This window comes from Wolffia australiana, chromosome 6 (genome assembly GCF_029677425.1).
Source record: "Wolffia australiana isolate 7733 chromosome 6, ASM2967742v1".
NCBI classification, from domain to species: domain Eukaryota; kingdom Viridiplantae; phylum Streptophyta; class Magnoliopsida; order Alismatales; family Araceae; genus Wolffia; species Wolffia australiana.
Window position 1 is genome coordinate 12729641 of NC_135840.1, and position 16556 is coordinate 12746196.

The following is a 16556-nucleotide window of genomic DNA, read 5'->3' on the forward strand; positions in this document are numbered from 1 at the left end:
TTGTGGAAAAATGCAAGGCATCACAAGGTTGCTGAAGATGTTGAGTTCTCTTCAATAACCATCAGAAGCAGGCATAATGATGAGTATCGCATGAAGATGGAAATTCCTCATTTTAATGGCAACTTGGAAATAGAGGAGTTCCTTGATTGGCTTGTTGAAGTGGAAAGACTCTTCGACTACACAAAGGTCCCGGAAGAGAAACAAGCAAAGGTTGTCTCCTACAAGTTCAAGGGTTGTGCATCCGCTTGGTGGGAGCAGGTGCAAACAACGCAAATGCAATCTGGTAAAGAGCTTGTTCGTAAGTGGGAAAAGGTGAAGAAGCTACTAAAAGGTTGATTTTTTCCACCTGATTATGGACAAGTTTTATATAAACAATATCAAATTTGTCAACAGCAAAATAGATCTCTTTGTGCTTATACCGAGGAGTTCTATCGACTGCAAACCAGGCTTGATTTGAATGAACTTGAAGAACGGCTTGCGGTGGGATATTGAAGAGAAGCTTTCTGTTCAACCCTTTCACAAGTTTACCGATGTGGTGTTAGTGGCAGAGCGTGTACATCAGCTGATGCAAAGAAGGCCAAAATCTCGCATGGTGCAAGGTGGACCTTCTCCATTGCAAGATGGTCTCAGACATGGTGGAGAAAACCAACAACACAATGGGCGGTCTAACTCTTTTACCCCAAGGCCGAGTGGCTTAGTACCACCTGACATGAGCTCAACCACCAAGAACCAAATGCGCCAAATATCGTGGTGAAGTGTTATCGGTGCAATGAAGAAGGGCAAAAATCTAATGTTTGGCCCACTCGAAAGGTGATAAATTTTGCAAACGCAAATGATGATGACGACGTGGAGCTGGGAGATGAAAATGAAGAATTTGAGGAAAACGTCATGGAGGGCAACTGCAGTGAAGCTCTCTCTCTTGTAGTGAGAAGGATCATATTTACCCCAAGAAAGGAAGAGCACCCTCAACGACGGAACATTTTCCGCACGAAGTGCACCGTCAGCGATAAGGTATGAGATATCATTATTGATCGAGGGAGTAGTGAAAATATTGTTTCTCTCAACATGGTGAAGAAGCTAACCTTGAAGACAGAGCCCCATGCGCAACCTTATGAAATTGGTTGGATACATGATGATATTGGAACCAAAGTTAATGAGACTTGTCTGGTGAATCAAATTTTGCAGGAACAAGTTGATGAGTTATTGTAGAATGGACTCATAAGAGAGAGTATGAGCCCATGCGTTGTTCTTGCTTTGTTGGCTCCAAAGAAAGATGGGAGCTGGAGAATGAGCGTCAACAGTCGAGCAATCAACAAGATCACGGTAAAGTATCGCTTCCCCATTCCACAACTTGATGATATGCTGTATATGGTATGTGGCTCCAAGGTGTTTTCGAAGATAAACTTGAAGAGTGGATACCATCAGATTCGGATTCGCCAAGGGGATGGATGGAAGACTGCATTTAAGACAACGGCAGGTCTGTATGAGTGGCTTGCGATGCCATTCGACCTCTCCAATGCAACGAGCACATTTATGAGAATGATGAATCAGGTACTACAACCCTTTATTGGAAAATTTGTGGTTGTTTACTTTGATGACATATTGATCTATAGCACAACTGAAGGTGAACACATGGTGCATCTACGAGAAGTTTTAAATGTGCTGCAAAGGAATGCACTATACATAAATTCCAAGAAGTGTTGCTTTATGACTAGCAGTGTAGTTTTTCTTGGATATGTGGTTAATGCAAATGGAATACAAGTTGATGAAGAGAAGATTAAAGCGATTCAGGATTGGCCGGCTCCTATGAACATCCACCAGGTGCGAAGTTTCCATGAACTTGCCTCGTTTTATCGACGGTTTATTCGAAATTTTAGCGCCAGCATGGTATGTAGGGGATACCGTGTGAAGTAAGGTTGTTAGAGTTTTCTAGTTTCTTTCTCTCCATTTAAGCTCTAGTTTCTTCTCCACGTCAAGATTTCTAGGTGAAGCATCGAAGGTGAATCTTCTGGAGTAGCACCATTCGTGGCAGCCAACGAATGAGATACTCTCTTTGTTGTTTTTTTATCTTCCTATGGCAATCTAGCTGTGTTTGGAAATCTGTGTTGAAGCATCCAGATCCGATTGGATCATGGATGCAGCCGATCCTCCACATCCGTTTTCCCAACAGTGCGAACAGCTTCAAACCTTCCTCTTCTTGTCCTTACTGATGTGCTAACCCAGATTGGGGCCAGCAAACCTTTGATAGGATCCCCATTCTATCAAGAGTTATTTTTGTAATTTCAGCTTATAAGGGGCATTTTGCCCTCTATTTTAGGGCTTTTTCCGGAAATAGTTAGAGCCCTCCACTTGGGACAACAGAAAGAATAAATCCAAGTTCTGCTTCGTCTTTGTACCTCCAAGCCGGTGAAAATCCAGGAACCTTGAAGTCGTCATGCCTCTTGAGTCGTAGCCAAATGCAGCCCCCCCATGAGACAAGCCATAGACATCCCGATTCGCGATTCACCAACCAAACAATGTCCTTCACCCTCCCACTTGGGGCCTTTATATTCTTTCCTTCTCAACTGTCATCCCATACCCAACCTGTATTGGTCCTTCTTAATGGGCCTGGCCGTCAACCTTTATTCCTATATCGTCACTTGTGGCCCCGCATGTGAAGACCTTCTGTACGCTCTATGTTCATGGATTAGGGTCATCTGCTGCCTAACCTCCATACTGACCCTCATTGTCCACTATCTTACCATTAACTGCATGGCTTTTACAGCACCTTCTTTGATCTCTCTTATAATGAATGTACAGGACACAATCACATTCCAGCCTCTTGTCCCTCGCTTCTAGTGCTTTCCCCGAGAAGAATTCCTTGGCTCTTATTAAACTTCAAAGTCTTCTTGAAGGATCCTAACAAAAAAAGCAGCAAGCTCACAGTTCTTTGCTCCATCTTTTCTTTTGCTGGAACCGCAAGTGATGCTCTTCTTCTTCCATTCATGGTCAAACAATATGAGCAGATCACAGGTGGCAGTTAACCCGCTGATCTTTCCTCCAGCCAATTTTTCTTTGATCGATCCAGCCACTACACTTCTTCATCTGCTTGAGGTCAAGAAGAAATTATGAGTAGATGAGTCCCCTTGCTCTCATCCTTGGGATGGTATGGCAAGATTCTCGAAAAAGAGAATGCGTAACAATCATGACCATTCATTCATGGCATGATACCAGTGATGGCGCCACCCACAATCTTCCAAGTGACTACAATGGAGGATATCACTGATGATCCCTCGATGGATTGGACCACTTGGGAGAACCAGACACAGCCTCAATGCAGGAAGAGTTGTAAAGCTTGGGCTTGAATCCACAAAGTGTTGCTCTGCAAGGAATCAGCACTGAGTACACAAAGCGTTGCTCTGCAAGGAGTCAGCACTGAGTACACAAAGCGTTGCTCTGCAAGGAGTCAGCACTGAGTACACAAAGCGTTGCGCTGCAAGGAGTCAGCACTGAGTACACAAAGCGTTGCTCTGCAAGGAGTCAGCACTGAGTACACAAAGCGTTGCTCTGTAAGGAGTCAGCCCTGACTACACAAAGCCTTGCTCTGCAAGGAGTCAGCCCAGAGTACACAGAATCAGCCACTTCACAAAGGTCGCAGTCCTTCCGAAATCAGATAGTTTGCAAACCCCAGAAGGAGGGAGGCAATGGTGGCCGAAGCCTTACCAGCTGCCGCTGCCAGCACTGGAATTTTCCCACAGACTGGGCCTCTGATATGAAGCTTCCCAAGTGGGACTTAAGAGAACATGTGCCCGGAAGAAGGCACAAATGCAGCCCTACTAGGGGTAGAAAACTTGGCCCTATAAATAAGAGGATATTACCTTCAAGGAAACGCATCAGGCATATTTCATAGCTAAATTGGCGGGAGCAGCTGGATCTTTGGAGATCCTCCAATTTCAGCAAGGAGGAAGTTGATCCAATGAATTATTCATCGAGGACAAGGCCAAACTAGACACATTGGCGTTTCTATTTTTATCCGATCACTTGCCACAAAATTTGTCATATGTTCTTGATTTTTTTTCAGAAATGAATATGTTCTCGATTTTAACTTGGCAAAAAAACATTTACAGATTCGGATTTTCTGTCATTCTATTGGAAGTTCTATTCTCAAGATTTGGCACAATTTTATCGCATCTTTGGCAGATCCGCATCAGCCCCTGATAACATGCAAATTAATATACTTAATTACTGAATTATACATTCTATTTATGTGTTTTAATGGTCATATTTGCATGTTATCATGATAAAATACATTGAAATCAGTTAACATGTCGTTTTTCTATTATTTCATATTTTTTATCATTTTTTACATGGAATTTGACATTGTTTCAGTGAAGAAATATTTTTACATGATTTTATTTGCTTGGTTTAAGGTCAGTAAATCATCTCCTGATTTTTCTGAATTTTTCCCATATTTTTATGAATTTTTCTGAATTTTTCTGACCATTATTTAGGCAAGAAATGATTTTTATTTAATTAAATAATATATTGATTATTTATTTTGCATTTTAAATGCATTTAAAATGAATATCCACGTCATTCGCCCGAAATTCGGGCGAATGAAGGGATATATTAATTAAATAAGAAAGGAGAGAAGAGAGAGAGAGATAGGAAAAGTCAAATAGAGTGATTAAAAGAGAGAGAGCGGAAGAGAGAGGAGAGAGAGTAGAGCGGCTAGAGAGGAGAGAAGAAAAGATATTTAATAGGAGGAGAGATTTGAAAAGTCAGAAAGAGCGGCTAGAGAGGAGAGAGAAAACAAAGGCGAAGAGAGAGAAGATAGAAAAGTCAGGAAAAAGCGGCTAGGAGGAGAGAGATTAAAAAAGCGGAAGAGAGAGAGAGAATAAAATAAAACAAAGAGAGATGCATATTTGGTGGTGGGCGCGTGCAATAATTGCACGGCCACCGCATAATTTGTTAAATTAAAAGATGCCAAATGGCGTCGATTTCATATCTGTGAAATCGACGCCAATGATTGCTTTTAAAAGCAATCAAGCGGCGTCGATTTTCGCTTTCGCGGAAATCGATGCCGATCATTAACGTTATTTAAAACAATGATTTTTCTCTCTCTCTCTTCTAACCAAGCGAAAAAGCACTATTTTGTCCTTTTCTGTTTTCTTAAAAAGCAGCGAAAAAGTGCGGCCGACGCGGACAACGAGGGTGCACGTGTCCCGAAACACGGAAAGCGAGAAAATCAAGCCCAGCCAATAGGAAATTCTGATTTTTTAGAGAAAATAAAAGAGATCCAACGGCCCACATTTGATCTCACTAAAACTGCGATATCTTGAGATCTACAACTCCGATTGGGCTGAAATTTTGAGGGCAGGTTCGTCTTTTCCTCCTCTACAATCTGGACGGTTGGATCTTTAAATAGAGGTCAGAAAAAAGGCGAAATTCACTTTTGGAGGCTCTCCCTAAGCAATTGGCCAGGAAGGACACAGGAGGCATTCTGGAAGTCGTCAGATCTGGATCCCTAAGCAATATTATTTAGTAATTAAGGGAATATAGAGCAAGCAAGGGGTCGATCCGCAAGGAGGCAACAATTCAGAATTTTCAAACAATTTTTATGAATCAAGTCAAGTAATTTTGAATTTTGCAATATTTAATTAAATAATATTCTTAAAATAATCAAAATTAAGTAAAACTTAATTTTGATTTCGGTCAGATAATTCCAGATAAGAATATTATTATTATTTTAAGCTCATAAAAATATAAATTATTAATTTCCCAATTTAATAAAATTTATAATAATTTTCAGAATTAAAATTGGGAAATTAATAATCAAGAAAGTGATTTTTGAATTGGAGTTCAAAATGGATGAATTTTCGGTTCAAATTTTATTTTTGGGTTTTTTATATATTAAATTAAATTCCTAAACAATAAAAAGCGAAATCTAGAGAGATAAACAAATCAAATTAACCTAGAGAGAGAAAGTGAAGAAATTGGGGAAAGCCCCAATTTCGACCCTAAATTAAAAATGTAATGAAGCAGAAATGTCCTAAAATGATTAAGAATTAATTATCAAAAGTCAGATCTCGAATCCAAATCAAAAAGAAGTGCTGATGCATTCAAAACATGAATCTAGGGCATGTACATTTCGCCCATGCCAAGGCGTTTTCGAATCGTTCTAGAAGATGATCAAATACAATTCAGAAACTTACAAATTTGATAAAGAGATCCAGATCTGACGACTTCCAGAATGCCTCCTGTGTCCTTCCTGGCCAATTGCTTAGGGAGAGCCTCCAAAAGTGAATTTCGCCTTTTTTCTGACCTCTATTTAAAGATCCAACCGTCCAGATTGTAGAGGAGGAAAAGACGAACCTGCCCTCAAAATTTCAGCCCAATCGGAGTTGTAGATCTCAAGATATCGCAGTTTTAGTGAGATCAAATGTGGGCCGTTGGATCTCTTTTATTTTCTCTAAAAAATCAGAATTTCCTATTGGCTGGGCTTGATTTTCTCGCTTTCCGTGTTTCGGGACACGTGCACCCTCGTTGTCCGCGTCGGCCGCACTTTTTCGCTGCTTTTTAAGAAAACAGAAAAGGACAAAATAGTGCTTTTTCGCTTGGTTAGAAGAGAGAGAGAGAAAAAGAAAAAAATCATTGTTTTAAATAAACGCCAATGATCGGCATCGATTTCCGCGAAAAGCGGAAAATCGACGCCGTTTGATTGCTTTTAAAAGCAATCATTGGGCGTCGATTTCCGCGTATGCGGAAATCGACGCCATTTGGCATCTTTTAATTTAACAAATTACGTCGGTGGCCGCGTGCAATTATTGCACGCGGCCCACCGACCAAATATGCATCTCTCTTTGTTTTATTTTATTCTCTCTCTCTCTTCCGTTTTTTTTAATCTCTCTCCTCCTAGCCGCTTTTCCTGACTTTTCTATCTTCTCTCTCTTCCGCCTTTGTTTTCTCTCTCCTCTCTAGCCGCTCTTTCTGACTTTTCAAATCTCTCTCCTCCTATTAAATATCTTTTCTTCTCTCTCCTCTCTAGCCGCTCTACTCTCTCTCCTCTCTCTTCCGCTTTTCTCTCTCTTTAATCACTCTATTTGTCTTTTCCTATCTCTCTCCTCTCTTCTCTCCTTTCTTATTTAATTAATATATCCCTTCATTCGCCCGAATTTCGGGCGAATGACGTGGATATTCATTTTAAATGCATTTAAAATGCAAAATAAATAATCAATATATTATTTAATTAAATAAAAATCATTTCTTGCCTAAATAATGGTCAGAAAAATTCAGAAAAATTCATAAAAATATGGGAAAAATTCAGAAAAATCAGGAGATGATTTACTGACCTTAAACCAAGCAAATAAAATCATGTAAAAATATTTCTTCACTGAAACAATGTCAAATTCCATGTAAAAAATGATAAAAAATATGAAATAATAGAAAAACGACATGTTAACTGATTTCAATGTATTTTATCATGATAACATGCAAATATGACCATTAAAACACATAAATAGAATGTATAATTCAGTAATTAAGTATATTAATTTGCATGTTATCAGCCCCCCGGGGCCACTGAGCCATTAATTACAAACATTTTCAACCAAATGAGCTTTACAGCACTCTAATAAGCCATCTGACTTATTCTTCACAGTTTAAACTCATCTGCAGCCCACAAGATGCTGGCCTTGATGAAGGTCCTAGTCTGACTCTTTTCTATCACCTGAAGTTCCTAAACCATGGCAATGGATTGTTGCCTAATGCAGTTTGCAATGCTTCATCCACAGTTCACAAGACAGGAATTGTGTCCATCGCAGTGGGGAAGACAAGACATGGGGGAGAGACAATGGTATGAAAGGTATAGGATTAGGGGGCAAAGCCTCCCAAGTCCAAACTCACAAATCATTGCAGAAGGACGGAAGAATGCACGGAACTGATCAAGGCTATGGTACTATGTTGAATCCTCCCATTATGATCAGAGGAGCCGCTAGAGAGAAGAGAGGGAGAAAGAGATGAATTCTCAAAAGGAATGAATTATCTTACCCTCTTAAGTAATGAGAATGGTATTTATAGCAGATGGCAACAAGGAGAGATAAAAGTGGCAGTCTTGTATTCCCGGCAACACGCGTTTAAGCATGTTTAGTGAGTTACTGGTCTATCCTTTCATGGTAAACTTAAGGAAAGAGTTGGGTAGCGCCTAAAGTGGCCCAAGCTAACTGGCATCTCAGCACCCTCAAACAAAATTAGGGTGAAAAGCTTAAGAACCATGAAGACATTTGTGGCTCAAGGGTACACCGTGAAACCAGCTTGTCCTCAAGCTGGGTAACAAAACTGCTTATGGGCCTGGACTGTCCTCGTCTGACATGGCAGGAGGATCATTCCCGGGTGGTCCTGGGTTATCCGGTGGATAGGTGACGATGTGGATACGGAGGTCCTTCCTGCAGCGATGCCCCGGCGTGAACCTGTCATTGCATTGGAAGCAAAGACCTTGTTCCCGGCGGCGAAGAAATTCATCTTCCGTGAGTTGCAGGTGGCGTGTTGGAGGGACCCGTTCTCGACCGGCTTGAGGGTTGTCTGGGATGGCCATGGGTACTTGAGGGGACGCCTCTTCGTGTAGTAGCTGCAACGGTTGGAGATCTCCTTGATCTTGTAACTCGGCTAGGGTCGACTCCGCTTCAAATGCACATGCAATCAACTCATCAGTTGTTCGGAGGGCGGCATGTAGGGCATGCATTGCGGTGTTGTCAGCGAGAGTGGATAGGTAACCCACGAGCTCCATGAAAGAGGAGATTAATTCGTCCACAGTCCCGGGCAGCTGACGATGGATGAGGTGACGGTATGCCACTTGAGGTTGGAGACCAAACGTCTCGTGAACTGCCGTTTGAAATCAGCCCAATCCTCGAAACCCGTGTGGTCGTCGATGTAGCAAAACCAAGCCGGCGCTTTCCCGTCCAAGTATGATGAGGCAATGTGCAGGCGCTCCACGTCGTCGGCCGGGGTAGCCCTGAAATATTGCTCGACGCGCCTCAACCAACGATCTGGATCCCTATCCGAGAAAATTGGAGGCTCGGCAATGTGGTGGCGGGAACGTCCATGATCGTGATTGATGTCCAGGCATGGAGGACGACCCCTTGGAAACCCCCGAGGCAGTACACGCCATGGGGAGTTCGACCGAAGGTCCGATTCGCCATCCTCCTCGCCCCATAAGAGACCTGCTTCTCGATCGCGGCGTGGAAGGACGGCAGGCAAACGACGAGGAGCAAGGTGGAGACGTGGTCCCTTGTCCCGCTCGTCTAGGGCGACACACAGTGGCCGGGGTCGACCAAGTTCATGCTGTCTTGGGGTGTAGTTCATTCCTCCCAGGGGCAGGGCAGGTCCCAAAGCCCTACACTAGGGCCCTGAGTGGGGAGGCCCCCCTTCCCTCCACGGAGGGGGTGATCTGGGCCCCTCGCAAGGCCATACGTGCCCGTCCCAGAGGGGGGTGGGCCTGGTGCATAACGGCCCGCCCTCCTCTGGCGGACGAGAAAAGTCGGGTCCATTCCAGAGGGAGGTGGGCCGGGGGCGGGACGGGCCACCTTCCTCTGGTGGATGTGAGAACTTGGATCCGTCCAAGTAGGTGGTTGGCCTGTTCTCGTTGCCTCTGGGCCCGGGGCGAACTAGGCCTCGCTCACCCCCCAGAGGAGGAGGGTCCACGACCATTGCCCTGGGCCAGGGGTCGATGGGCCCCTTGCCCCGCGGCGGCGGCCTGTTAGGGTTTGTTGGCGCGGGCTTTCCCGCCCGTCCGGACTGCGCACCAGCGCAGGAAGCCCTAGATCGGCCGGCGCGTGGTTCTCTCGCCCATCCGGACCGTGCAGTAGCGGGGGAAGCCCTAGGTCAGCCGGCGCGGGGTTCTCTCGCCCATCTGGACCGCGCAGAAACGGCGGAGGAGGCCAAGGTGGACGGCCGGGGCGGTCGGGGCTGCGACCGTGGCGGCGGACGCAGCCGCACCGCCCGTGGCGGCTGAGGATCCCATGGCCAAGTGGCGGCGGTATGGCGGTCATGAGGGCGGAGGGAGAAGACCCGCATCCCCGTTGTCGGACACGGAGTCCGCACGACCAGCTCCCTTGTGGTCGCGGCGTGCGGCGCGTCCCAGTCGATGCCTTGGAGCGGCGGTGGTGCCGGCGCTGCTTGTCGTTGCTCATGCGCCAACATCAGAATCTTCACCTGCTCAGCGATACGCAAGAGATGGATTTCCAATGCCTCGGCTATGGCTTTAGCCAATGCGTCGACGCCCCCCGTGGAGGATGAGCGCTCAGATTTCGTTTCCATGGTGACGAAGGCAGAAGTGAGGCAAGATGGAGTTTGGCTCTGATACCAAATGATACGAACCTTGATCTAGGCTCATATCGGAAGGAGTGGAGGACGAGGCGAGGTAGAAATTCCGGGGTAGAGAGATGAAACGGGAAGGATAGGAGAGGAGGCCGAGTGGAGGGGGGTAGGGATCGGCCGAGGACGAGCCGCCTGAAGAAGCGGTGAAGTAGAGACGATCACGAGGACGGGGATCGTGGAGGGAGACGGAGCGTAGATGTAGGAGAGATGAGAGGGGAGGGGAAACCAACAGTCACTTAAGAACCAACAACCAAGTCTGCCCTCCCCCTTAGGAGGGTTGTGCTATTTAAAGGAACATAAAGGGAAACATGACGAGAATACCCCCGACGCGACCCAGGGAAACCTATCAGGTAGCGCCTAAAGTGGCCCAAGCTAACTGGCATCCCAGCACCCTCAAACAAAATTAGGGTGAAAAGCTTAAGAACCATGAGGACATTTATGGCTCAAGGGTACACCGTGAAACCATGAAGACAACAAACCTGCATCATTCGTATACATCTTCAAAAGGGATTGTATACCATCAACGCTGAAAATATTCCAATAAAGACGTCAAAGAAAAAATTGACGCACAACAACATTCACATGCCTTCCTGTAAAAATGGATCAAGTCGTTTTTAACCAGAGAATACAGGTTGATCAGAAAAGCAGTAGACAGAGGGATCTAGGGAATCCAATTCAAAATTCTGATGATGGGAATCGCATCATCATGAGATGACGAATCAAAAATAATTTTATGCACAAAAATCAAAATTGTTCACCATTAAAGTTGCACATCATATATGCATAATAATACAATCTGCACTCAGGCATTACATAGATTCAATCGTCAAATATTCAGAAAATGGAACAACGGCATACAGAAATCAGTCAAAGCATCAAATGATCAACAGAGAAGATAATTTGTCCACCATATGAAATTAGTAATAACCAAAAAGAAAATTACCAGAAGAACCCAAGTAAAAGAAAGCATACCATTCTATGCCCTGACCTAGGGCTGGGACAACCCTTCAAGACTAGTTGCTCCCACTGGTTTGATTTTAAATCCAATCTCCAGAAGTCCTACGCAACAGAAGATGTGAATTGTGGCAAGTATCATAAATTCAGTTGTGCATCTTAAACTGTCCAGACCGTACAAAAATGAACCTGCAAATCATGTTTTTCTCAACAGTTCGAACTTGATTAAAACGTACCCAAAATGCATAAACTCGGTTTAAATGAAACCTTGTCTACACCATTTTTTTAGAGAAAACCTGTCTGAATCATAATGTGTTTTTTCTTACTTCTGGGGTAAATCATTAATTAACAACTTATTCACTTATAACATCGTACAGCATTCACTTATAACATCGTTTTTGTACACCATGTTTAAACTTAGGCACAAGAAAATAGCAAAGAGAAAACCACGTACATGAACATAAAACGGTGTTACAATTCAACGATTATGATACGGACCCACACCTCTAAGCTCAGGGCATTTAAATCCAGAACCCATAGAAGGCAGGGGTCTTTTGGCAGATTTTAAGTATGAACATACAGGATCTATCTATTCAATTGTCCCACAACTTAATCTACCTCTAACTTTCTCTGGTGTCCATCAACCTTACTCTTGCCTCGCCTCTTTTCTTCCCTCTATCTCTCTCTACCCCAGAGATCGTGTAAATGACACCATCCCCTAACTCATTTGGGACTTCATCTTTATTTATTTTGGACAATAAAAGTCTCTGATCAAAAGTATTATTGACCTGAGTTAACATCAAATAAAGAACGGGACTGGAGAAGTTAGCTTGGGTTGGTAGCCAACTTTCCATTTCCCTTCAAAATTTGAACCTGCTGTATAATTTGCTAAGGATTGAAAGCTAATCGAAAGCAAAAAAAATCAGTTAGAAAATATTGCGGATAAGCTACGAGTTACAAAGGTGGAAACTCGACAAAAGAAAGCAGACTACCTTATAGTGATGGAAACGCTCTTGATTTGGGGAAGTGAATTCGCCACCTGAATAAAACATAAACATGATGGATTTGAATACTATGCAGTGAGAGAATATGTTTTTAAAAAATAATGGGTGCTTTCACTTGACACGCACCGTATATATACATATGGTCCTTCCAAGCAACTGCCTGATGAGCACTACGAGGTGGGGGGCTGTTTGGGCTGGAAATCGACTTCCATTCATTCTTGTCGACATCATAACGATAAAGATCCCCATAGACAAATGTCTGCAAAACAAAGATTTTGAAGTTCAATTCCGTATCTTTAACTGGCAAGTTCAGAAAATAAAACAAGTACTGAGAAAAAAAACCATTCCCTAAGAGTTCCGATCATGAGGATACGGTTGATACTTACCCAACTTGGTCCCATCTAATCGTAATGAATAAAAAAAACAATATTACTCCGATCGATTTCCCTTAACCTTTTGCCCGTTGTAAAATTCTCCTCCATAAAGTATCAATTCTGACGCCTTCGATGGATTGACATTTAGCTGAAAGAACGGAAAAGAGAGTCAACTTTTCGATGTTTAAGAAATCAAGAGACTGAAACAATAACAGGGTATAAAACTGCATCAACATGAGAAGTATGTATTGTTCAAATCATTAAGAAAGTGGTCAAAATCATGATAAAAAACCCCCGGGAGATTCAAAAACGCCAATCAGCAGAAGAATTTACAAACCGAAGAGTTGGACCGCGGGGAGGGCCCGGGGACATTATCCTCGACGTGAACTTCCGTCTTTTTGGCCTCCTCTTTCTGGATTTTCAACTGTAAGAAAGCATGTTCATCAAATTAACGAAATCCGAAGTTTAGAAACGGATTAAAAAGATGGATAGTTTGGTGATGGAATAGCGATCATCGCGTACGAGGATGGCGTCGATGTCGTCCTCCTCGGAGAGCTTCTTGCACTCGCGGCGGGCTCGTTTCTCTTCCGCCTTGGCCGTCTTCCTCTCCGTCTTCTCCTTGCCCTTGCCGGCCTTCTTCGCCTTCTTCCCCATCTCTCCTCGCTCTTCTCCCTTCGCAGAAGCAGTGGCAGCAAAACCCAAGGTTTTAACAGACCTGCCAGTCGTATAGTGCACGATCGACCGGGACGGGACGCATGACGGGACGGGACGATAGTCATCCCGTGCCATCTTACGGACGTTAATAGTGCAGGGACGCGGACGGATCGGTTTTTTCGTCCCATGACGAAAAACCGTCCCCTCCACGAGACTGAACGAAAGCTGGGACGGAAATTCATCCTGGGACGAACGGACGGGAAGTTTTTCCTATCGTCGGACGAAAAAACCGTCCCGTTCGCGAGATTGGACGAAAACTGGGACGGAAATTCGTCCCGGGACGAATGGACAGCACAGTTTTCTTATCGTTGGACAAAAAAACCATTCCGTTCACGAGATTGGATGAAAACCGGGACGGAAATTCGTCCCGGGACGAACAGACAGGAATGTTTTCCTATTGTCGCACGAAAAAACCGTCCCATTCATTGATATTTTGCATCAAAGTCCCTGCTTTTTTTTGCTTGAAAACTGACGCCCCCCAAAAGTAATTTTACATATGTCCCGCCACTTTCTCCCCCGTATTTCCCTTAAAAACTTAGAAAAGTATATTAAAATTTTAAAACGTAATTTTTTTTCGTCCGCGACGAGGGACGGGACGGTTTTTCTTCAGATGGGATGAAACTGGCAAAGTCAGGACACGGATGATTTTTTTCTTCAATGGATGAATCCCTAGACGGGACGGTTTGGACGAGATGATCTTCATTCCGCCCCGTCCATCGTCCACGTCCCAGACGATCCGGAACTATACTTGCAACTATAGAGCGCGATCGTCGGGGATGAAGACGCAGGACGGGACGGGACAGTACGATAGCTATCCCGTGTCATGTCCCGGGGTTTAGAAGTTCGTAACCGTCCAATCCCAAAAAAATTCGTCCACGTTCCGTCCTGTCCAAAAACCATTACTACCAACAAAATTTTCGTCACCCTTTTGAATGCTCCGCTCCCTCTCGTCTTTCCTTCTTGGCTCACACTTGGCTTTCCCTTTTGAGCTCTTGGCTCCCCCTCGGCTTCCACTCTCTGCCTCTCAGCTCCTACTCGACTCCCTATTGGCTCCCGCACTGCTTTTCCACTTGTCTCTCTCTTGACTCCCACAATACAAAGAAACCATTCCGCCTGCGGGCCAAGGCCCCTTGATAGGACTATTTTTTCGTCCCAAGGGAAAATATTGTCCTATCTAGAGACCCGGACAATTCTACATTCACCCAATCTCCCGGACAGAATGTTTTTTTCATCCATGGACAAAATAACCATCCTATCCGTGCCTGTGCAGTATTCCTGCCACTAAAGAAGCTGCAAGTGGGCTAGAAGTTGGGTTGGACCAATCTTTGGCACAACCCGATGAGCCCAACATTATCAACATCTTATTAGATTATTTGTTGCGGTTTAATGTGATATCTGGTGTACTTTTTTTATTCCGTCCCAAAAGCAATTAAATGAAACTAGGGATGATCTGTGAGAGCGCTTGTGTGGTCACTGCATGGTGTGGTTCAAATTTTTGGACTTTCTTATTGAATTTGCATGGAACTGAGAATCTGCCCTCCATCGAATCTGGGGTGTAGTCATTTTGCCCCATGTTTTTTTAAGGAAAAAAAGTGTCAGCTTTCTGCCAACATCTCTCTATCTCCCCCTCTCTCTCTCTAGATTGATGCAATGGTCAAGCAAATGATACTTTAAAATATACTAGTAAATTAGCCACCATAATACAAGATGAAAATGTTGGATCCGTATACAATAATATAAATACAGATATGACCCCTTCGATTAGATATCTTTTGGAAGCTCAACACCCGCTTGCAACACAAAGACTGAGCTGATGATTTCCATGACCCCAAGCCTCGTTTGGAACTATAGAGGGTTTCGAAATCTTCTCACCCAGTCACACCTCATATCCCTTATTGAGAAGCAAAAACTATGAATTGTTGGGCTTATTAACCCACAATCACCCAACACAATAACCAACGGGTAATGTTTACTACACTCCTCAAATCAAATCGTATTATTCTGGACCAGAGATTGTTCGCTAAGGTTATTCACCGAAGGAACCCATTACATCACCTTCGATGTGCTATATCCCCAATAACCTTACATTCTCATAGTCATCAATATCTTTCAATGACACTTAGTGCGGGAGGCCCTATGGGAGAAACTCGCACAACATAATGTGGATTACCATTGGCACATCAATCTCCCATGGTTTCTCGTAGGATATTTCAACCACATGCTTGTACTCGTTGAATGCCAAGGTGGTAAACCTCATAGGGATCCATCCATTCAGGGATATAATGACTTTATACGCCTGATATCACTAACCAAGTTGTCTTGTACTAGAAAGATTTTGATATGGTGTAATCAGCAACCAATGTTCTACTAACACTGTTGCCATTAGGGAACGCCACGTCCGGGTCGCGACGCCCCTGACACGACGGAACAGATGACGAAACGTGACAGACGGTGACGTGATGAAACTTTCGTCACGTCACCATCCAAGTCACGCATCCCAGCATATGCAAAAAAAAACTGTCCCGTTCCGTCACAGTCCCTCCATAGGGCGTCTCGTCATGTCCCCGATACCGTGACGGTGTCACCGTCACAGTTGACGTGAATAAAACCCTACTTAAACGAAGGGATATATCTCAAATTATTTATAGGAGACGTCGGTTTGTGCGTGAAAAAAATGGACTTCTGTGCAAAATGCCAGGGAATCAAGATGGCCAAGTCACATGGCGAAATCTCAGCCGTCGTAAAGATTAAAAATAATGATTTTTTATGTATTTCTGCCCATTATACTTTTCAAAAATTCCGTCACGGCCGTCATCCGTGACGGCCAGTCCTTCACGTCACGCGTCCTGCGCACCCCGTCACCGTCACATCCCCATCATGACCCCTTCGTCATCCATCACCGTCACCGTCACGGATCCCTAACACCGTCACCGTCACGTCATCCGTCACGTTTCTGTCACGGTGATGAGTGACGTGACGGATGGCGCGTGCCAGTCCTTAGTTGCCCTGATGCATTGCTATAGTATAGTTATGCTTCTACCTTGTTATTACTCTTATCACTAATTGGAGAACACCTTTCTCACCCTAAGATTTCCATCCAACGGCTGGCATTCTTCAAAGCGGGGTATATAAATACTCCCACAAATGACTAGTTCAG

The 16556-nt window shown here is 44.1% G+C and overlaps 1 protein-coding gene across 1 annotated transcript in view; it reads right to left on the minus strand.

Annotated features, from left to right (window-relative positions):
* The window catches only part of LOC144704512 (Galactose oxidase/kelch repeat superfamily protein), a 39091-nt gene extending 25724 nt beyond the window's left edge, over positions 1 to 13367 (minus strand). Inside the window, exons 1-6 of the mRNA XM_078576959.1 lie at positions 13208 to 13367; positions 13023 to 13109; positions 12765 to 12833; positions 12438 to 12570; positions 12300 to 12346; positions 11326 to 11412 (exon numbers count right to left, since the gene is read on the minus strand). Coding sequence (XP_078433085.1) covers positions 11326 to 11412; positions 12300 to 12346; positions 12438 to 12570; positions 12765 to 12833; positions 13023 to 13109; positions 13208 to 13339 — 555 coding nt within the window. The 5' untranslated portion in view covers positions 13340 to 13367. The remainder of the gene's footprint in view (positions 1 to 11325; positions 11413 to 12299; positions 12347 to 12437; positions 12571 to 12764; positions 12834 to 13022; positions 13110 to 13207) is intronic.
* Between the last annotated feature and the right edge of the window lie 3189 nt (positions 13368 to 16556).